This window comes from Argentina silus, assembly GCF_951799395.1.
Source record: "Argentina silus genome assembly, chromosome: 19".
In the NCBI taxonomy this organism is placed as follows: Eukaryota; Metazoa; Chordata; class Actinopteri; order Argentiniformes; family Argentinidae; genus Argentina; species Argentina silus.
Window position 1 is genome coordinate 6,802,283 of NC_139673.1, and position 23,755 is coordinate 6,826,037.

General features: G+C 51.0%; 1 protein-coding gene across 3 annotated transcripts in view; it reads left to right on the forward strand.

Annotated features, from left to right (window-relative positions):
* Nucleotides 1–23,755, forward strand: part of fto (FTO alpha-ketoglutarate dependent dioxygenase) — a 113,160-nt gene that overhangs the window by 11,809 nt on the left and 77,596 nt on the right. Inside the window, exons 2-8 of one of the 3 annotated variants that reach the window (XM_083691374.1) lie at nt 8,989–9,066; nt 9,256–10,369; nt 12,313–12,438; nt 15,106–15,185; nt 16,197–16,340; nt 21,954–22,073; nt 23,620–23,751. In XM_083691374.1, coding sequence (XP_083547500.1) covers nt 8,989–9,066; nt 9,256–10,369; nt 12,313–12,438; nt 15,106–15,185; nt 16,197–16,340; nt 21,954–22,073; nt 23,620–23,649 — 1,692 coding nt within the window. In that variant the 3' untranslated portion in view covers nt 23,650–23,751. Of the gene's footprint in view, nt 1–8,988; nt 9,067–9,255; nt 10,370–12,312; nt 12,439–15,105; nt 15,186–16,196; nt 16,341–21,953; nt 22,074–22,490; nt 23,752–23,755 lie in introns of those variants that run through there. The other 2 variants (XM_083691373.1, XM_083691375.1) reach the window with 2 other exon arrangements.

Sequence of the window (23,755 nt, forward strand, 5' to 3'; positions counted from 1 at the left end):
GTGTGTATCTATCTAAATCAGTGTTTGAGTGTAAAGGCCGTACCCAGTGTGAGTGGGACATCAGTCACCCAGTAGCAGTAGACGGGGCCTGTAATTTGTGGCTCTCTCTCCTCTCCCCCCACCTCGCCACCCGAGCTTCAAATTGACCAGGCTCGACTGCTGGTCATGCTGTATTACATAGGTTAGATGAAGTAATTATTTCTAGGCCACTGACTACAAGCAAGATTAATAGTTTTTGAAACGGCCATAATGGAGGGCTGACCCGGCGTGACATAAGCATTATTTCAGGCTCACCTCCGCTCTCATCTCTCTCACCTCTGGGCAGTGGCAGCACTGTGATTTATACTGGGCCTAATGAGGGAGGGGACCGGGGAGCCTGGAGCCGGGAGCCGGGAGCCTGGAGCCTGGACCCGGTCTGCAGCCACGGCTCCTTCAACATCTCAACAGACACTGGAGCCAGCCAGGAGAGACGCTCTATAGAAACAATGCCAATACTACTGACACTAGTAGTTTGATATGAATTTCCACCTTTGAAAATAACAACGTTTGAATTGACTCACATGTCGTGAGTGTTTGATTTAGAACCACCCTGCTGTACGCCTGGCTGGTCATTTGGGGTTTTCTGCAGAGGGACAATGGTAGCCTTGGTTCTCCTTTCTGTCTCTCTGTTGGGCCGAGCTCCAGCTATAGGCCTCTGACTGAGCTAGCTTAGCCCAGATGGGGGCCTCTATCCTGGGCTGTCCTCCTGAGCTGGCCCCCTCTCCTCTGGAGCCTGGGGGACCGAGAGGAGCCCGGGAGTTGTCACTAGGTGGCACTTGGACATCATGGTATGCATGTGATGCTCCCTCTCTCCCTCCCCTTCCCCCCTCTCACCCCTCCCCTCTCTCCCCCTCCCCTGAAGTGCTAAGTACACTTCAGATGTCAGGGTGTTTTATTTTTATTGGGAGAGGCCAGTGTGTAATGCATTCACCTTCGTTCCCGCCAGCTGTTAAATGCCCCAGAACATGGTCTGCATAGGCTCCGCCCTGTTAACCCTTCTGATTGGGTGTAATAATTAGCAGAAGTGAACAGTAACCACTAGCTTCCCTCCCTCCCTCCCTCCCTCCCTCCCTCCCTCTCCGCCCCCACCGTGGGCGGGAGGGGGGAACGAGCCTTTGTACGTGACAGAATCCTCTTTCTGTCCCAGGCTAAATGAGTTGGGTCCAACCCAAACCGAGGGGGCACATCTCAGTCCCACACCACTGTTTTCGCTGGCTTCATATTAACCCCCTCCACTTAAACACATGCATCCAGTATGCCACCAGCAATTACATTTTTCAAATGGGTGGGTTTGTAAACCTACTGGCTGTTAATCTGTCACCATTGAAGCTACTGGGAAGAGTGTAAAGAGGATTAAGCCATTCAATTCCTGGTAGAATATTTGCCTTTGTTCGGAATGAGTGAAGGAAAAATAAATAAAGAATTGGATGATGGGTTCTGAAGCGAACCAAATGCCTTCTGCCATATTTGGGATTTTCCTAATGCCATTATAGACAAGTGATCTGCTTTAGGATTCCAAGAATACAGTCAGAAAACATGTAAACATTCACAAATGATATCCAGCCCTGTAATTCAATAGAGATCTTGATTGCAAAGGTGAGACAGACAGTCTGTTTCAATGAGCAGAAAGAGGGATGGCTGTGATTGTGAATGTCATTCATTTTCCTATTCATGTTTTTTTTAATTTTTTTTATTCCCTTACAGCCATGTTATTTTTTTCTTATTATTAAAATTAGATTTGGATTGTTTATTGAATGTATTTATTGTTTTAGTGTGTTTCTCATCGTAAGATATTAGCACCAGACAGTGACGGTAAATAGGGTTAGGTTTAGTGATAGTGAACCAGGGAACTATGTAAGCTAGCTTGTGAGTTTACAAAATAGAGTACTACAAAATAGTACTCAATTAAAATATAAAGCCACTATTTTACCCCTGTTTTACCCTGTGATTTAACCCTGATTTCCAAAGTCTCCATTTGGATTGTAAATCATGATTATCCCCAGTGAAGCGCTAGGCAGGAGATCATATGATGTGGATTCTAAAGGACACGGAGGGAAGGCAAATCTGCCTCATTTGAAGGGGACTGCTGTCAGATGAAGGGTTTGATCAGCTTGCGCTGTGTTACACAGAGCCGGCTCTTTGCACTGTCTAACAGTGGTACTGGATTAGAAACACAAGCCACTTCCACTGTGATCAGTCACTCACACACACACACACACACACACACACACACACACAAACACACACACACACACACAGACAGACAGACAGACAGATACACACACACACACACACACAGACACACAGACACACACACACACAGATAGACAGACAGACAGACAGACAGACAGACAGACAGACAGACAGACACACACACACACACACACACACACACACACACACACACACACACACACACACACACACACACAGGCACAGGCATTCGGAATGACTGAAATCATCTCCACATTTCAGCCTCATCCATCTGCTAGGCCTGGTTGCCGTAGCCCACAGTGTTTAGATGATGACTATTGTTGATAACAATAACTGTTACTAGCTAGAATTGCTATCGCTGTTTTCTGATTTATCTTTTGTGAAGGCCACAAATTATCAGTGTGTTGTACAGACTGATGGATAGATGATTCACTTACTTAAACAAATGGATTTGTTGTAAGTCGCTTTGGATAAAGGCGTCTGCCAAATGCCATAGATGTACAATACTGCCTTAGCTGAGGTAAACAATCTCCAGGCAGCAGTCACAGTGCTAGACCACCTGACTGGCTGACTGACTAGGCCCTCTGCTTGACTGTTGTTGAACCTATGTTGTGGTGAGAAGATGTGTGTGTGACCGCGCTCCACAGAAAGCTGTGTCCTCCTAACTGTTATTGAATTGTTTATGTTTATCGAGGTCTCTAATCCCTCACTTTGGGAACAAAATGTCCAGGTGTGACCATCCAGGAGGGCAACAGCGGTGGTGGTGGTGGTGGTGGTTGTAGCGGTGGTGGTGGCGTACCCCGGGCCCCGGCTGAGCCTGGAGGAGCGTGACAGCCTCTGGTGCAGGGAATTTAACGCTCCGGCTCCTTATCGATCCTGTCCGCCCCGCCGAGCCCCGGGCGGCTGCTCCAGGCGGATGCAGAGGAGGGGCAGGCGGGGGCCCCCGGACCAGGCCTGGGTGGGTCTGTCCTTGACACGGCCTGTGGGACATGCCTGGAGGACGCCCCACTTCCTCCCCCAGCCTCCCAGCCCCTCAGCCTCCCCCGGGCAGGCCTGCACTTTGCAAGAGCCGTATTGATTTTGTTGGAGGGGGCCGAGAAGTGTGGCTAGCTAGTGAGAGAGAGAAAGAGGGGGAGAGGGGGAGAGAGAGAGAGGGAGAGAGGGACAAAGAGAGGGAGAGAGAGAGAGAGAGAGAGCTCTTTAAAGCACTGACTTCTCCTTGACTGCACCTCGGGACGCGACAGCGTTGTTAGAACCCCCTCTGAAAACTGCTAATCACAGTCTTTCAATCAACGCTCTCCTTCTCTCTCCCTCCCTCTCTCCTTCCATCCGCCTCCCTCTCCCCCAACAAATCCGGCTGCATCTGAATGCCAAGGGACTGTCAGTGTTAAAACGGTCCATTCCGCGTGGAAAAAAAAAGCTGACCTCATGAAACCATGTTGTAATTTGAAGGTGAAAACTAAAAAGCCTTCTCTATCGACATAATCCTAATGGAAATGTTATGGCCTGCCTGCAAAATAACAATTAAAGGCAAAGTGGCTAACACCCCTGCTTTTCTGCTTATGTAAGGCAGGCGTCTGAAGACCTCTTAAATCTGCTCTGCTCTTTCTCTCTCTCTCTCGCTCTCTCTCTCTCTCTCGCTCTCTCTCTCCTCTCTAGATTTGACACCCGCGAAAGGTCGCAGAAACATCTTTTTCTCCTTTTAGGTGTGGATAAGTGTGAAATAGATGTCGACACCATGGACACATTGAAAAGCACTTAAACGGACAGGCCTTGTATGTGCCAACCTGTCAGTGTATAGACTTACCCCAGGTGCATTTGTAAATACTTTGGGATGATTGATCTGAAAAACCTCTGGCTCTCTCACTTCGCCTGACAAGGTTACACCTGCCCATGGCTGTCTGAGAAAGTGTGTTTCAAGAGTGTGTGCATGTGTGTGTGTGTGTGTGTGTGAGAGACACAAAGAGAACATGGAAGATAGCTTTGATCACTGTTTAAAGGACAAGGCTGTCTTGTGTTACTCTATAAGCCTTGTGAGTGTGTGTGTGCGTGCGTGTGTGTGTGTGTGTGTGTGTTTGCATGTGTGTGGCAATGGCCTGTGCCTGTGTGAATGCCTAGAAGTGAACACGTTTTTCTGTGTTTAATCTGTATATAAACACACTCATTTGTACAGGCCTATTGTTCTGTGCATTTGTGGTTAGTACAGTACGTGGGTCTAATGAATGATTCCCGGTGGTCACCCTGCAGTACTGGTAATGTGATGAGTAGATCCGTGTTCTAAGCAGGGTGTGAAAGGTCTGCCCGGCGCTGGCCCTTTAAATGACTGGCTCCCATGTTCAGATAGATGGATGGATGCATTTTAATATAAATGATCCCACCTCTCCCTGACCTGCTGTTAAGTGAAATGAACAATGTCCCCTTCAGCCCAGAACAACAATTAGTGGGAGAGCACGCCATTTTTCTTCACCTACCTGAGTGGATCTCAACTGAAAACAGTGTGTGTGTGTGTGTGTGTGTGGGTGGGTGTGGGTGTGGGTGTGGGTGGGTGTGGGTGTGTGTGTGGGGGGGGGGAGTTCTACAGTACATTCAACGCCAGTCCCACTAAGGAAAGACAATTTAGACAATGTTGTGATGATCAGCAGTGATTAAGCCTAGTTTTTTCTCCACTGAGTTCCGTGGCTAATTGACTGCCCCTATTCCAAATACCACTGTACCAGTGTAGGCTGGTGGATCTAGAAATTGGAGGATGGGCTTATTGTAGTGCATGGAACGGAATGGGGAAAGGTATCAAACACACCACTTTTTAAACCATTGCTCATTCTATTCAACGCGTTACAATGCGCCCGAACCTCCGATTTCTACCTCCATCAGCCTCCCCCTGCACTGTCCCTATTCCGAACACCTTTTGATGCATTCAATAATTGACAAATGATTTGACAACCAGTCCTACGTGCCCACACTGTCTGACCAGGACGTACCAGGCAGCAGGTTCACACAGGCAGGTGAATATGCATATCCACCCCCGGGGGGCGAGAGTGTGTGGGCGCGGGGTTACACATTACAGCTGCCCTGGCTCCGGGGTCAACCTAGGCCTCTCAATCAGTTATCCATTCATTACAGTGTTCGCTCACTCATCACCCCCCCCCCCCCCCCAACCATTACAGTTGTCAGTGTTGTGTGTGTGGTGTTTGGAGGTGTTTTATGAGCGGATTGTGTTACAGTTTGTCCAAAACAAAATGTCAAAAATAGACATAAATCTCACCAAGTTGGTTAATTTGGGGCTTTTCTATGAATAGGCGCTTAGATAGTGCTGGAGCCCGGGGCATGTATGTTAAAACAACGTTGTTAGTGTGTGAGAGAATGAGAGAATGACAGGGTGTGTGTGTGTGTGTGTGTATATGTGTGTATGTGCGTGCGCGCGTGCATGTGGGTGTGTGTGTATGCCTGTGTGTATGCCTGTGTGTGTATGCCTGTGTATGTGTGATTGCACCTAGGTGCTGTGTTATCTCACCGTGGCTCGAGGCAGTCAGAGACATGCCCTGTGCATGAGGTACGTGCTGTAAGTCACTGAGGGAGGGAGGGAGGAGAGGGAGGGAGGGGAGGAGAGGAGAGGGAGGGAGGGAGGAGAGGCCCAGAGGCTGCTGCTCACCGCTAGACATGTTTACTCAGGTGTGAGGCTCATCCGTTTAGTCACCCCCACCCACCCCCCCCCCTCCCCTCACGCACCCTCGGCCCGAGGTGGGCACTCCCCTGTCATTCCTGCCACCCTCCCTGTCCTGGGTCGCCCCACACTGACTCCCCACATTCTGCGACGGGGTGCCAAATGAAACGGGGGCGGAAGTGCGTTTGATGTCCTCGCTAGACGCCCTGTTTGAGGCCGATGTTTTACAGACAGCTTGTCAAAATATTTGATTCACCGTCACTTTTGCGAGAGGAGAGCCGTTCTGAAATGTATGTCACACAAGTACCAATTGTTTGCTTTCTAAACAGTGAGCTCTATTAGGCAGCTACCTCTCAATGCGTCAGTCTGGGGCTGGGGCCAGAGGCTGGGGGTTAGGGGAAGGGTATCTGTCTCTCCAGGACTCTAGCCCCCTCTACTGGCTGGAGGACTGCCTCCACATTGGACCACCATCCACCATCTACAAAGTAGTAACAGAGTCTGGGCCAGCCCATTAAGAACCACATTATTAGAACCTAGTGCAACTGGGTTCTGCTGGAGCTGGACCCATGGGGTAGCTAGCACACAAACCTCACAGAGGAAATGTTCTGTGGTCTCCAGACAGCAGGGGTTCCTGAATGTAGAGTTATTTTGAGCTATTGTGATCTAAGCGCCGGACATTAATCTACTCTCCACAGAGCTCTTTGAAGGTGGTCATTAAAGTGTCAGAGGAGAGAGAGAGAAAGAGAGAAAAAACCTATACCCGCCGTCATTTGATTTCCCTCTCAGGTCCAGATCTGAGCAGAACAGCCCTCCCAATTTACTCATATTCTACATTATATATTTTCGTGGCGGTAAACAGTCTGGCCCGTGGAATAATCCCATCAACGGAGAAAGATAAAAAAAAACAACATCAGATATATCACCCAGAACAGACGGTTGGCACGGTTACAGAGTAGCATCCGTGTTATTATGGGATTGGTAATCCCGTTTCTTTAGCCAGAGTGGAAAAGCAGGCCTTTTTTTTTTTTTTTTTCCTGCCTTGTTGTTTTTCCCTCTCTCTCTCTCCTCTCAGACACACTGCTCTCTGATACAGGCAGAGCCCATCTGCTTCAGAAGGGATGGGGTTGTCTCCTTTTTTCTCTGGAATTTGTGAGTGGCTTGATGTATTTGACATGTGCGTGACAGCCCAGTTGTATGCTATCGGAGCTGAGGCTGTGTGTGCTATCCGGCCCAGCTGTGTGTGTGTGTGTGTGTGTGTGTGTCTCTGTGTGTGTGTGTGTGTGTGTGTGTGTGTGTGTGTGTGTGTGTGTGTGTGTGTTTTTGTTCGCTAAGGTCGAGTTGGCAATGTCCTACCAACCAGCCTTGTACACACCCACAAGTACACACACACTTGTGCTTACGTGCATAGTATGTGCTACTCACATATTACAAACAAATGCAAACACAACAGCCCGTACTCCTCTTCACACATCAAAATTACACAGAAGCACTAGACACGCACACACTAACACACACACACACACACACACACACACACACACACACACACACACACACACACACACACACACACACACACACACAACCCTGGAGCCTGGTTTGATATCCTGAGCTACTGCCATGAGCTGGAATTTGACACCAATGAATATGTGTCAGGTTGTCAGTTTTTGTTCTCTCTTCCTCCTGGCCCTTTGAACGGAGACTGGCCATGAATAGTGTATGTAGGTTTGTTTGGTAGATCTCAACTGTCTGTTTTTTCCCCCCTTCTTTTTGTTTGTTCCACTCTAAATAGAATAACTTAGAGAAACGTACATTCATGTGCATCCTTTAGAAAACTTCCAGCAGGTGTTGTGTTGCTTAGCCTGCAGGTAAAGCTATGTCCCCTGAAGGAAAATCCACTAACTGCTTAGATCTGATGTATTCTGCTACAGTGCTGCACTAGCATACTGCTATTTCCCCCACTATGTACACACATGCTTTTTGTGTTTGTCCTCTTTTTGATCCAGTCGTCTTTGGAATCGTGGACACAACCCTTTTTTCTTTTTTTTTTTTTATGCCTGCACTTTAATGTTATTAACAGGACATTTTACGTTGCTCTAAAAGTCAAGACATATTTTGGCAGTCAGCTCTCACATTCCCCCCAAAAACGTCCCGCATGAGGTCTCTGGCATTATTAGGCCGGGCCCGAAACGTGAGACGTGTGTAGTAAATGTCTGGGAAATATATACGAGGCCTGCTCTCCTTAAACATCACAGCCCCCCGCTCCCGCTGATGCCGGGGGAGAGCAGGCGGTGGCGTTCACGCCGGTGTCCGCACATTTAAAGGTCTAAAGGCAGAAGCGGGTCACTGACGCAGCTCCCTTCCTCTCCCTCGCCCGCCGGTGGGACTCTGCGCCATGCGGTGGCTGTCTGTCTAAGGTGCACCTGTGGGGAGCGAGTAGAGGGCGGACGCAGGCAGACGGCAGCGGGGAGGGAGAGGGGGGGTGAGAGAGGGAGAGGGAGAGAGAGAGAGAGAGAGAGAGAGAGAGAGAGAGAGAGAAAGGGAGAGAGAGAGAGAGAGAGAGAGAGGGAGAGAGGGAGAGGGAGAGAGGGGCGGCGCGGCGTGGCACTTGTGAAATTTATTTGGGTATCGCAGTTTTTACGCTGGTTGCCGTTGGATTTACAGGTCGGAATGGAATGTGGCCCAATGAAAAACACTTTGATCCGTCCACCAGGTTGGGCTTTTATTGCAGGAGCTGAGTACGGCACAGGGCATCTTTTATAAGGTTGTGAGGAACCCCTACTGCAGCCTTCCCCAAAAAATCATAAAAACGTGAGACGACAATGAAGGCGACACAGGGATAGTCATTGGGATATCTGGGCGGCTGGATCGGATGTGACCGCGCACGGTTGCCATTTAAACGCATGCATTCCTCAGCTCCCAAATGCCTGATCCATGCCTACTGTTCACTTTGAAATGGCTGTTCCAGTAAAAGCGACCTGACTTCCGTGTGTGTGTGTGTGTGTGTGTGTGTGTGTGGGTGTGTGCTCACCTGTGCGTGGTGTGTGTGTGTGTGTGTGTGCTCTCCTCCTCAGAGGCGCAGGCTGCTGCAGGATTTGGGAGACCAGAGGATCCCCTTCCTTGGGCCCTCAGACCGGGGCTTCCAGCAGCTGGTGAGTCAGGCCTCTCCACCACCACAACAACAACAACAACAACAACAGCGACAACGACACAGCCCTCCTGCCATGCCACAGGAACTGGAGAACAAGGCCTTACTGTAGCACTGAGCTCATACAGTAGAAAGCACATGTGGCCATTTGTAATGAGTCGATCTGTGTGTTTTCTCTGCTTCCGCTCTCCAGTGGGAGTCCAGTTACTCCGGCCTGGTGCTCCGGCGTTCCTGCGCCCTGCCCGCGGAGCTCCATGGTCGGGTGCAGGCGGCTTTGCTCACCCTGCGCCGGAGGGGCTGCCTCCTGAGAGACCTGGTGCGGGTGCGGGACCGAGACGTCTTCACCACCGTCTCCCGGGCCCTCCTGGGCCAGGCGGGAACCACCTACCGCTACTTGGACACGCGGCTGTTCGCCATCCCCTGGCACAGCGAGGACAAGGACGCTGGAGGAGTAGCCCAGGGCCAGGCCTGCTGCGACCCGGACATCAGCGCCGCCTGCAAGGCACTGTGGGAGCTCAACTGCTTCTTCTGCACAGACGTGGCGCACAGGAAGGAGAGCGAGACGTTCGCACAGTGCAGGAAAGAGGGGGACACAGGGGAGTCCAAGCTAAGCGAGGAAGGGGACACGGAGTCCAAGCACAGCGAGGAGTCGAAGCGGAGCGATGACGGAGACTCTGAGTCAAAGCAGAGCGAGGAAGGAGACACAGAGTCCAAGCACAGCGAGGAGTGGGACTTCGAGTCAAAACACAGTGACGAGGGGTGCTCCTGGTCAAAACAAGACGCAGAATTGGAGACCGAGTCAAAACACAGCGAGGAGGGGTGCTCCGGGTCAAAACAAGACGCAGAGCTTGAGACCGAGTCAAAACACAGTGACGAGGCAGAGGCCGAGACTAAACAAACAAGTGAACTGGGGGGCACGGGGGCAAAACACGTTGAAGGTAAAAGCACAGGCTGGAAGCACAGGCCAGCCCAGAACACAGAGAATGAACCTGTGGAGGTAGGAGTCCAGGAAAAGCCTTTGGCAGAACTCAAGCACAGTTTGTCCGGGTACCACATCGAAGACGAGGAGGAGGAAGAGCAGAGCGGTCAGGGCTGTTCCTACCCGAGCCCTCCCCATCCCTCGTGTACTGGCCCGGCCCAGTTCAACGTCACCCTGCTCAACTACATGGACCCGGCGGCCATGAGGCAGCTGAAGGAAGAGCCCTACTATGGCATGGGCAAGATGGCCGTCGGGTGGCACCACGACGAGAACCTCGTCAGCCGCTCGCCCGTGGCCGTGTACAGCTACACGTGCCATGACGACAAAGGTGAGGGTCAAAGTTCACCATAGCTTCACGTCTCAGTCAGCAATGTCAGTAGTACAAAAACCCTTCAACCGAAACCCAAGCTATCATAGACTCATCGCCCCTTCAAACACGGAAACGGTTATCATATTTTCACGACTCCCTCTCGTAACACGAGTAGATATTTTCTCTTTCCCTGTAATATCAAGTTTATCTCGGTGCTTTTCCAGTGGATCAGACACTAACCTCGTGTATGCGGCCCTTACAGCAGCGCTGGCGTCTCAGACATGGCCTCCAGTGAGGCAGCCATCTGATCTATCAGTGTGATAATGTCACAGCGTTATCAAATGTCATCGCCGGCTGCTTCTGACAGGCCCGCCTTATCGCTCGCAGGGAGGGGAAATCTCAGACTCGGGGATTCTGGGGTCTAAACACACGCTCAATGGCACACTACAAAACCCTTTATCACCACAGCCCCATCTGATCTGAACTAATTTCCTCCAGAAATGATCAATGTGTAATTATCTGATATGGAATAATGAGCCTGACTCCTTTGATAGCTGTTCCTTGACTGTGCTGTGGAGAGACACAGCGTTTCAGTTGTTTCATAGACGCCAGTGTCGTGTCCTGACGATGTCGGGCCGGTCTGAAAGCGTCCATTGTGGATGGACTCTGAAGAGATCACACCTCAAGTGAGCTCATCGCTATCAGTATCTGCGATCGTGTAACACAAAGTGGTGAGAGATCGTTGGATGACGTTGGGTTTGTTTATCAAACATTCAAGGCCATCTTTTCTCTCCATTTCATTGTCGAAGTACAGTCTTTCGTATCCAGTAAAATAAAGGGTCGTATCCCAGCAGCCTTTGCAGCACCTCGTCTCTCAGAGGGGTTTTACTAAACAGAACCACCTGCTGTTAAAGTCTGTTGAGTTGATTTTTTCACTGACCCATTTGAACTTTGACCCTGCGAGAACGTATTCTTCAAACGCGACGGGACTGGGGCTGGAGGTATTCCTGCAGCTGTGCCTTTGTAGGCCCAACTGACCTCACAGCTCCAGAACTTCAGAGGGAAAACCCTAACAAAAGACTTAACCACGCTAACCCCCTCTGCACGTTACTCCAAACGCTGCTCACTCCGGCCCAATCCCTCTGAAGACTGCCAGAACCCAGATATGGAATTGTTACCGTATGGAATGTTGTGTTTTACGAGAGGGGGGTAGGCCATGTTTTTTTTTCTGTGTACATTGTTCTTGGGCAGAGAGAGGCTCTCTTTTCCGATGCAACAATTGAGCCATTGAGCAAAAAAACAGTCGTTGAGTAACCACCAGAGCCTGTTTGCACGACACCTGCCTTTTTTAACACGCTTTTCATGTCTGAGCAGCAGACCTTTCCTCCAGCCTCTTTTCCCAAGCTCTGGCCGGTATTCCAAGTGGTTTTATTTAGAGTAGGCCAGCTGCTCCGATCCAGAGGAATCTGGCATGGCGGAGTGTTTTCCGGCTGGGAAGATGATGCTCCTCCATTCCGAGGCCTTGGGGAGCAGTGTCATTAGTGGCTCTCAGAAAGCACTGGCTGGAAATTAAGTTACTATTTATCCGTGCTGAGCAAAGGAAAAGGCAGCCGTGGGCCAGAGAGGGCCCAGGAAGACTTTAGTATTGATTTTGCTGAAGGGTGTTGGCCCAGGCAGATCTCGTTTTCTTATTGAGGGAGGGAGGGAGGGAGGGAGGGAGGACAGGCAAGGCCTGGGGAGAGGGTCAGACTTGACCAGGAGAGGGACACGGACACACATGGATACACACACGCACACGCACGCACACACACACACACACACACACACACACACAGACACACACGCATCCCCCCCCACACACACACACACACACACACACACACACACACACACACTACCCAACATCTAACCTGTTTTGAAGTGAATGTGACCCGTGTTGTGTCGATGCTTGTGATTGGCAGGTGTTAGCACAGAGGAGGGCACCGCGGAGAAGAGCAGCTGGCGAGTCGGCCTGAAGGTTGCCTGGGATATCCACACCCCCGGACTGATCCTCCCACTGCAGTCAGGAGACTGCTACTACATGAGAGGTAGTACACACACACCCGCAGGCACGCACACACACACACACACACACACACAGACACACACACACACACACACCCGCAGGCACACACACACACACACACACACACACACACACACATACACAGACACACACACACGCAAACACACACTACACACACACACACACGCAAATGTCTGCAGCGTCCGGAGGTAGCAACACTTTATGACATGATGTTTTAGTGTTTGCTTTACTCGGGTCCCCGATGACCAATGGAAGCAGGATGTACTCCCGCCTCACTCCCCTCTCGCTGCTCTGAAGTCAACCAGGAGCGCCCCCACCCCCCCGCCCTCCACAGCTGCTTTGTTTGGCCCCTGCTCGCGTAGCCCTAAGGTTCCATGAAATTGTGAGCATTAGAAAAGGTTAAGAAAACCAAATGTTATTGTGTGAAGTCCTGTGACCCGGCACTGGTGGCGTCTCTGTGGAGAGGACAGGTCGTGGGCCACGGGGGCATAAATCAGAGCCGTAATGCTGATGGCTCCAGCAGATGCCCCCTCCCTCCTCCTCCTCATCCTCATCCTCTTCCTCCTTCCGTGTGTGCTGGGCTGCTCTCTCTGCCTCTACAATACAGTATACAGTACATACGCGTGCGCACACACACACACACACACACACACACACATACACACACACACACACACACACACACACACACACACACACACACACACTGTGTACAGGTTGGGGTGTTCATTTTCCGGAACCCTAGGTGAAATATGACAGTGTATTCTCTCCCTCAAAACATACTCATCTGTGTGAGATCCACCACATTTGAGTTACAGTACACGATAGAGCAGAATGGAAACAGCACAGCTGTACTTCTTCCACTCCACCTAGTTGGAGGAGATTTACAGTCGGAAAAAACATCACTTTCAGTTCAGGCATGATAACAGAGCGATGGGCTCGTTCTGGACGCCGTCGTAATTGGACGTGACTGGAGCAGACCAATGGGGATTCATGGTCCAGTCGGCGAAGGCGCCCCTGAGATCCCCAACACATTTTACCCTGATAGCTGCTCTCTCTCACACACACACACACACACACACACACACACACACACACACACACACACACACACACACACACACACACACACACACACACACACACACACACACACACACACACACACACACACACACACACACACACACACACACACAGTCAGTGTCTACCACCAGTCCACCTGAAACAAATGTCTACTCAATGCAAAACTACAGTTTTCAACCCAGGGTACAAATAAAGAGCCCCCGGTACTTCATTGACATTTATTGCCTGCCTCGACAAGGGACAGAGAGAAAAACTATCTTTGTCATAGTTCTAGCGATGAGTGGTTTGCGTGTGTTTCACAAAAAAAACAAAATACGCAGTCTTGTATGTATGACCACATACACTGTCACGTCGTTCCACCATCATTTGTCACCGCCTCGCCCTTTGAACTGCTAATGTCGGAGCTGCTGTGTGCAAATTGAATCAGCGCTTATTCCCACCAAATGGAATTTCAGTGGTTAAAAAAGAACAATGCAAGTCTTGACACCAGGGCTGTTTGGTAATCAGATTTCCAGCTCCCAAATGCACGGGGGACTTGAGAAAGAGTTGACCCAATATCTTTAAAAGCCTGCTTCCCGGAACAAAAGGACAAGTGGCACCAGATGAGGGGTTGAAAGAAAGATAAATATTTATTACAGGAATCGAGTTTGCCTCTCAGAAGTCCCACAGAGCTCACCAGACGCAAGTGGAACAGATTGATGGAGATCATTTGTTATTGGATATAAACTGTTTTAAAGACGGGAGTAATTCCGCCGCGAGAGCTAATCCCTCACAATCTCATCAAGTGGGGAAGAAAACAGAGGGAACTTGTTTTGTTTTTGTCGTGCTCTTTTTCTTTGTTTTGTTTTTTTTCCCCTTTCCTTCTACACAATAATATCTTCTTCCTGAAGCAGTCAGTTGTTTGACTTCCAAATCACAGGCATTAGCCGGCACTCTGCTCAAGGCGGGTGTAAATACGCTCATGAGCTGTGAATGACAGCTCTGTCATGGCTAAATTAATTATTGGTAAGATGCAAATAACAGCAGAAGCTAGACGACATCTCGACACACAGACGAGCACATGGTGCTGACACACAAGAAACAGCAGTTGGGCTCCTCTCGGTAGCTCCCTCGATATTGGACAAATGTTTGTGGATATAATTCCTCCATCTTGACAGATTGAGAGTGATCTGGGAGTCTTTGATGAATGGAGTAGATGGAATACCCGTATAAACACAATCCCATTGCTTCAGATGGCGGCCTCCTTTGTGAGAGGAAATCGAGGTTGTCCACAATACATACAGTAGGCTCCAGACCTGGGTCAAATAGTATTATAAATGCTTTCCAATACTCGAGCGTTTGCTTGAATGTGCCCTGGAGTGCCAACTGGGCGTGGTTGGCATTTTTGGGACTATTCCATTGGTTCAATTGCACCAGGCTAACACAATCAAGCACAGCTAAGTATTTGAAAAATAATTCAAATCTGGTAGACAATGTTTTGTCCTATTTTGGGTGGATTGTGTTGTGACTGTGTAGTGATTGCGTCGTGATTGTGTTGTGATTGAGTTGTGATTGAGTTGTGATTGTATGAATCTGTCTCCAGATGATGTGAACAGGACCCATCAGCACTGTGTCCTGGCTGGAGACACGGCCCGCTTCAGCTCCACACACAGAGTGGCAGAGGTGGGATGACTGACCCTTATTTCTCTGTGTCTGTCTCTGTCTCTGTCTCTGTCTCTGTCTCTGTGTCTGTCTCTGTCTCTGTCTCTGTGTCTGTCTCTGTCTCTGTCTCTGTCCCTTCCTCTGTCTCTGTCTCTGTCCCTTCCTCTGTCTCTGTCTCTGTCTCTGTCCCTTCCTCTGTCTCTGTCCCTTCCTCTGTCTCTGTCTCTGTGTCTGTCTCTGTCTCTGTGTCTGTCTCTGTCTCTGTCTCTGTCTCTGTCTCTGTCCCTGTCTCTGTCCCTTCCTCTGTCTCTGTCTCTGTGTCTGTCTCTGTCTCTGTCCCTGTCTCTGTCTCTGTCTCTGTCTCTGTCTCTGTGTCTGTCTCTGTCTCTGTCCCTGTCTCTGTCTCTGTCTCTGTCTCTGTCCCTGTCTCTGTCCCTTCCTCTGTCTCTGTCTCTGTCTCTGTGTCTGTCTCTGTCTCTGTCCCTGTCTCTGTCTCTGTCTCTGTCTCTGTCCCTTCCTCTGTCTCTGTCTCTGTCCCTTCCTCTGTCTCTGTCTCTGTCTCTGTCCCTTCCTCTGTCTCTGTCCCTTCCTCTGTCTCTGTCTCTGTCTCTGTCTCTGTCCCTGTCTCTGTCTCTGTCTCTGTCTCTGTCCCTGTCTCTGTCCCTTCCTCTGTCTCTGTCCCTTCCTCTGTCTCTGTCTCTGTGTCTGTCTCTGTCTCTGTCCCTGTCTCTGTCTCTGTCTCTGTCTCTGTCCCTGTCTCTGTCCCTTCCTCTGTCTCTGTCCCTGTCCCTGTCTCTGTCTCTGTCCCTGTCTCTGTCCCTGTCTCTGTCTCTGTCTCTGTCTCTGTCCTTGTCTCTGTCTCTGTCTCTGTCTCTGTCTCTGTCTCTGTCCCTGTCTCTGTCCCTGTCTCTGTCCCTTCCTCTGTCCCTGTCCCTGTCTCTGTCTGTCTACCACACAAGATATTCAGCCATTTTTTTAGGACATTGGAAGTTCAATAAAAAAAAACCTTAAAGTGCTCTGCTGCCCCCACAGTGCTCCGCTGGGACTCTAGACTACATCCAGGCCCGCTGCCGGGAGGCCCAGGCTAACCTGTGCAAAGACCCAGACACGGGCACCCAGAGCCTGCTCTCCCTGCTGCCCTCCACCCTGCAGAACTGGGAGGAGATACACAGCGAGGTGGGTGGACACGTGTGTGTGTGTGTGTGTGTGTGTGTGTGTGTGTGTGTGTGTGTGTGTGTGTGTGTGTGTGTGTGTGTGTGTGTGCGTGCGCACACCTATTTCAGTTTGAGTTGACATTGAAGGTTTCACTTCCGGCCTTGTTCGTCCTCCTACCTCCTCAGACAGCGTGATTGAAGCGTTATACGTGTGTTTGTTTTACCCCTTTCCTCCTTCATGCACCGTGCAATGACACAGCCTGCCCTGAGTGTCCTCCTACTCTGATTACCGGGGCTAAAGCCCCTCTGGAAGGGGGAGTGGGAGGTTGTCACCAGCCAGGTTAACACCATTCATAACACCGCTGCCTGTTTGGGGAAACGTCTCCTTTCTGAAATCCTGGTTGTTCTCGTTTGTCCTCTCCGCCATGATGATGGATCGTAAACCCACTGGTCCTCCATATGTTACCTAAGGACGGAGTCACGGCCTCTTTCAGGACGCAGAACAATCAGTGAATCTGGCTGCGGGGCGGGGGAGTGTGTGTGTGTGTGTGTGTGTGTGTGTGGGGGGGGGGGGGCAGTTCACAGTGGTAGCTTGCCCCAGCCCCACTAGATGCTAATGGTTAAAATAGCACTTCACCTCTTCCCCAAGCCCCCTTCCCCCCACCCCCGCCCCAGCCCCCCACCCTAGCCCCCCACCTTCCCCCTCAGCGTTCCCAGGTTACCACCAGCGCCCAGCGCCAACCCGCTACAGCGTCGCCATGACAGACGATCTTGGCGTGAGGTTGTTTAAAGGTTGTAGCCCAGCATTAATTATTCAGAGACCCAAACAATGGGCTGTGTCAAGAGCAGCGGTGAGCACCTCCGCTATGCCCACCCCCCCCTCACCCCCCTCCCCCTGCTGGAGGAGCAACACCTGCTCACCACCGCAGGATTACCCCAGCAGCCCAGGCCCGGCTGGGGGTACACACAACGTTTATTTAGGAAAACAGGACACTATTTATAAAAAGGCAAGAGAAGGGGGGGGGGGGAGGAGGGGTTTGTGTGTGTGTGTGTGTGTGGGGGGGGGGGGGGTTGGGTGCTCTCCGGGGCCGGTCCGTCATACCTGGCGCTCGGATGATCGATTGGCCCATTTGTTGGAAGTAGCCCACGAGGGCAGAACACCCACTTAAATGATGTATCGTTGGCCTGAGTTATTTATGATTCGCCGGCCCGGTTTGGCGGTCGGCGGTTGGCGGGCGCATATTGAGCGCGTCGTGTTTGACATGGACGACCGATGAGCGGAACAAGCCAGAGACTCGCAGGCAGGCTGACCTGACCAGCACCTTTTACCGCTATTTCCTTAAAAAGTGCTAAACAGGCAGGAGCGCTGTGTTGGAGCTGATGTTGACTGGATGCCGTGCATGCAGAGAAAAAGGGGGGGGCGGGGTGGGGGGGGTTGACAGTTGTTCAGGGAGAGGGAGTGTGTTGGCGCGTTAAGGGGTCTGACGATGATGAAGCTGAACGTCTGCCATCTGAGTATGCGTGTTCGGAGAGTGGGGTGGGATGGGGGGGGTAGGGGGGTGTGTTTGGGCGGCGGGGGGGTGGGGGGGGGGGGGGTGGGGGGATGTGTCTGGGGCCAGAGGAGAGAGTTGAAGCATGGGTTGATGGGAGAGAACAGCACCTGGCGTAGCGGTGAGGGAGGAAGTAAGAGAGTGATGGGTGGAAAGAGAGAGAGAGAGAGAGAGAGAGAGAGAGAGAGAGAGAGGGAGAGAAAAGCCCCGCCCTCACCTGATGCCACTCTAAGCAGCAGAACCAGTCGTGTCCCTCTACTTTCATCTCATTGCCTGCCTGTCTGTCTGTCTGTCTGTCTGTCTGTGTCTGTCTGTCTGTGTCTGCCTGCCTGCCTGTCTGTCTGTCTGTGTGTCTGTCTGCCTGCCTGCCTGCCTGCCTGCCTGCCTGCCTGCCTGCCTGCCTGTCTGTCGGTCTGTCTCTCTACGCTAGCTGTTACGGGGGCTAGCAGGCTTTGAAATGCTAATGCCAGACGCAAACGTCTTGTCTCATTTAAAGCCACCGTGTCACTTCCCAGGTGGGTGTGTGACAGTGTGCCCTGTGGGACCTCCCCCCCCCCTCCCCGCCCCCCCCTCCCCCAACCCGGAATGAAGCCTGTCCCAACCACCACCAGTAAATACATATTGGAGGGAGGGACAAACTCAACTCCCACATGTCAGGAAGGGAGAAAGTAAACCAGAAGTGGAATCAAGTACATGTGACCTTGCAGCGTCCTGTTTGTTTTCCAGGCCAAACCACTCCCCGGTGGGCACGCTGTGTTTGTGCACGCCTGCCTCTCCCTCTGCTCTGTGGAGAGTCAGGCAAAGTTCGGAACTACTTTTTTGTCATTCGCACGAAAAATAAATAAATAAGAGAAAATGTAATTGAAATCTTTTATGTGGGCGGTGGGGGGGCATACAGTATGATATTTTAGATAAGTGTCATACAGGAAAGGTTGATGGTGCCGGAGTGTGTGTGCCTATGTCAATATGTGTGTCAGGCGTGTGTGTGTGTGTGTGTCCACTGTAGCCTGTGTGTGATGAGTGGGAAGTGTGTGTATGTACAGTCCCTTTCGGGGGGCAGGCACCGGTGCTCAGCGTTGATGTGAGGCCAGGAGAGTAAACAGAGAGAGGCAGGGTTCGTATCGATCGGACCCTCATCAGCTCCTACCTCGGGGGGCTTCGGCCGGAAATTGATTGGGCCTGCTAAGGGAATACCATGAGGTGTGGAAAGAATCGCGCCTCATTAAATCGAGGAGAGAGAAAATGGGGGCTACTTGGCTTTGACTCTGGGGTCGCCATGGTGAACAGGCAGTCGGCGGCAGGGGCTAATGTGCAGTTAGCACGTCCGTCACCTGGAGAGATGACAGGCTCCATCGCAGGGGACCCCCTCCCTCCCGCCTCCCTCCCGCCTCCCCCAGCTCCCAGCTTCCAGCGCAGGGCAGGGGAGGAAAACTAGCCCTAACGACAAACCATGACTCTCAATCTCTCTCTCTGTCTCTCTCTCTCTCACTTTCGCTCCCCCCCCCCACCCCACCCCGTACTCTATTTCTCCACCTGGACAGGTGGCATTTAGTCAGCTCTCCTCCGCTCAGTAACTCACAGCCGGACGGCTGGGGCTCCAAATGCCAGACGCCCCCCAGCTCTGTGGCTGCCCGTCGGCTGTGCTCGGCGGGGGCATGACGTCCATGCCGGTTCAAAGCGGAGCCATGGGCTGTGTTCCCCCCCCGTAAAAAGGACAGACGGACAATCAGAGAGAGAGAGGGAGGGATGGGAGCGGTGGAGATAGAGAAAAAGGACATCTTATGGTTTGTCCTCTCTCTCTCTGTTGTTGTGTTTTGAGCTGTTAGCGATCGCGGGGGGGAGTGGAGCAGCGAAAAGGGGTTAGTCTACAAAGCCCTGACATTTCTTTGAAGGGAACGGTTTGTTGTGTTGTATGGAGTGATTGTGAGGGGAGCTAAACAGCGTTAGGGCCCGTGTAGCCTCCCTCAGATGCCCCCTGTCCCCTGTATGTCAAACCCACTGTGATCAGCGGCTCCTTTGGATCCAAAATGGCCGACTGATTCACTACAGCGGGGCTTGTGCCTGCAGAGCCTAGCAGCCGCTGGAAGGACGTCACGGAAAGGGCTTTGTGTTTATGTCAGCTGCACCCTCTCTCTGTATTGCGTTGTGCTTGTTTGTGATATTGCGTTTGTGTTACACCGCACCTCACATTGTATAATACTCGGTAAAAGAACAATAAACATAAATAAACAGAGTGGTAGTTGTTGAAAAGAAACAATAGCTCTTGTTGTCTCTTTCACCCACATATGATATGCGAGTCTTTTGTACTTGTGCGCCTTGTGTTATACTGTTGTCTATGTCAAACGAAATGGGGCATGTATTGTTTGGAGGATGATGCTGAAACGTTGCTTTGTTGGATGTTTCGGGGGGAGGGCAACTCTGTGCGCCTTTCATTTGCATTGCCGGCATTTGGAGCAATCTTTGACACACACACACACACAAACACGCACGTACGTTAGCACACACGCACTCACGTCGGCAGGCACATGCAAACACACACACACACACACACACACACACACACACACACTTACGCACACAGACACACACTCAAGATCAGTACCTACACCTGGCTACGTGAAGCATCCTTGTGAGGATTAAATCAACACTTCAAAAGAGCACCAAACAAAACCACTCCCAGTGGAGGAGAGGTGAGGCGCTCTGCAGGGTAAACTGTCATTCCCCAACGGGAGGAGGGAGGGAGAATGGGATGAGGGGCAGGAGAGAAAGAGGAAAGGGAGAGGAGGGAGGGAGAAGGGGATGAGAGGCAGGAGAGGGAGGAGGGAGGGAGAAGGGGATGAGGGGCAGGAAAGAAAGAGGAAAGGGAGAGGAGGGAGGGAGAATGGGATGAGGGGCAGGAGAGGAGGGAGGAGGGAGAAGTGAGAGCCAGGAGCAGCGGGGGGTAGAGGTGTGCTCAGGAGCTGGGAGGCGGGGGTCGAGGGCCAAGTGGAGTGTGTGTGTGTGTGTGTGTGTTTGGGGGGGGGCTATAGTCTCACAGGGATGACCATCTGCATATACACACATTCTAGCACACATCCTCCCTAACCCCCCCCCCCCCACACACGCACACACGCACACACACACACACACACACACACACACACACACACACACGCATCTTTCTAATTAGGGAAAAATATAAAACTCAGAAGCTTTAACCCATTTTCTCACCAAACATTCTGAAAGAGAACAGAAGTTTTTGGGCCTTGATAGACAGGTGTTATTTCCTGTGTGTGTTGACCTCATGTGCTTCAGTAAGTGGGAGCACACACACACACACACACACACACACACACACACACACACACACCCCCCTGCATATCAATCTATCCAAACAAGCCATGTCGAGGTTGTGGTTAACAAGACCACCAGGCCAGAGAAGAGCAACAGTCACTTGTCACAGTCACAACTAATCAAATCAGTCCTTAAAGCATAGAAATATGAAACGTAGACAGACAATACAATCAATACTGAGCCATCAGCTTCATGTTGGTATGGCTTGACTGATCTCCTCCCACCGCTTCGGGTCAAACGTCTACCTCCTCCAGCCTCCCCTGGTGTACTGTAGCTCCTTGTGTGACTGTCTCTCTCTCTCTCTGACTGTCTCTCTCTCTCTCTCTGACTGTCTCTCTCTCTCTCTCTCTCTCTGTGACTGTACCTCTCTGTGTGACTGTCTCTCTCTCTCTGTGACTGTACCTCTCTGTGTGACTGTACCTCTGTGTGACTGTCTTTCTCTCTGTGTGACTGTACCTCTGTGTGACTGTACCTCTCTCTGTGTGACTGTCTCTCTGTGTGACTGTCTCTCTCTCTGTGTGACTGTCTCTCTCTCTGTGTAGCTGTCTCTCTCTGTGTGACTGTCTCTCTGTGTGACTGTCTCTCTCTCTGTGTAGCTGTCTCTCTCTCTGTGCAGCTGTCTGTCTCTCTGTGTGACTGTCTCTCTCTCTGTGCAGCTGTCTCTCTCTCTGTGTGGCTGTCTCTCTCTCTGTGCAGCTGTCTGTCTCTCTGTGTGACTGTCTCTCTCTCTCTCTCTCGGTGTGACGGTGCAGGTGGAGTTTGAGTGGCTGAGGCAGTACTGGTTCCAGGGCCAGCGCTACACTCGGTTCTGCAGCTGGTGGAGTCGACCCATGGAGCAGCTGGAGGCCGACTGGAGGGAGATGGAGCGCATGGTAAGACTGGAGACGGAGACCTGGGTCTTAGGAAAGCACTATAGACTGGAGACAGAGACCTGGGTACATACTCTGCATCTCTGGGTCTTAGGAAATCGCTATATACTGTACAATTATGTCTTATTATGATTTGAAGAAACTGTTTGCGAGTATCTATGGTAAGGCCTGATGTGTGGTAAACATTGAGAACATTAACATTAGTCTCTCAAGGCTGGTGGAGGTAGAAATCGGAGGACGGGCCTCATTGTATTGCATGGAACGGAATGAGGAATGGTATCAAACACGTGTGTTTGATGCTGTTCCTCATTCCGTCCCATTGATACCGTTCCTCATGCCATTCCATGCGTCACACTGAGCCCATCCTCCGATTTCTACCTCCACCAGCCTCCCCTGATGTCTACATATCTATCCCTAAAGGAACAGTTCCAATATCTGTCGTCTTCCACACCACTCTGCTGCAGTGGATCCACCAAAGACACACTTGAGCAATTCTTAGCATTTTAGTTCATTCCATATGTGAGTACTGGTGACAGCAGTACAACAGTATTGGTGACAGCAGTACAATATGTTGCGCTTAAAAGAAAGAAAGAGCACTCTTGCTCTGATGCTGATTATTTATTGGACCGACGTTTCAATGGCTTTCATTGGAACCCTGAAGAAGGCAGCTTGCTGCCCAAATGTTGGTCCAATTAATAATTAGCGTCGGAGCACGAGTGTGGCACTCTCTTTCTTGTCTTTTAAGTTTTACCCGCCAGCCTGTACCTCAGCAAACTATGGCTGTGTGTTTTCTTTTATTTATTTATTTATTTTTATTTTTATAAATCTCCAGAGCACTATGTTGTTCTAACCTGACCAGGACTCACAGAGGAGGACCGCTAGCTAGCTTAGCACAAACTCAGGCATGAACCGTTAGCTAGCTAGCCTAGCAGGAGCTAACGCTGACTGCTCTGTACTGTACTGAGTGTCTTCAAACGTGTCCGTGTGTGATTTCATTGCTCAAATGACTAAATGGAACGTGTCTATTCTGCATTTAATTAAGTGTGCTTGTGAAATGGAGGACGGCCTCAAGACTGTGTGGTATCGGGAGTGTGTCACCTGTTTCAACATGGCCTTACTCAGCCTCATCACACCGTAGCACAGGGGGCCGGCGGAGTGGAAGTGGAGGAATTCTTTCTGAGTCATTTCAGATGTACAAATGAAAGAGGACACAGTCACTTTAAAGTCTCCTTAGTCACTACTCTTTCGGTTGAGAGAGGGAGAGAGGAGAGAGAGAGAGAGGGAGAGGGGAGAGAGAGCGAGAGAGAGACTTGCTGCTGTGTTAAAATATGTGTTATTGAAACACTCTGTAAGAGAGAAACAGCAGGGGGCACTCTTGTATCACTGTAGCGGTGATGACCAGAGCTGTGCTCCCTCTATCCCTCTCTCTCTCTCTCTTTATCCCTCTCTCTCTCTCCGTCTCTATCCCTCTCTCCTTCTCTCCCCCCCTCTCTCTTTCTCTCTCTCTCTCTCTCTCTCTCTCTCTCTGTGTGCTCTCTGTCTCTGTCAGTGGCGGGCGCTGAGCAGTAATCACATCTAATGCTAAGGCGGGGGTAAAGAGAGCAGTGGAAGCCAGGCTGACTCCCAGCCACAGCAGAGCCAGGCCCAGGCGAAGGGAAGGCTCTCTACCAGCTACACTGCCAGGA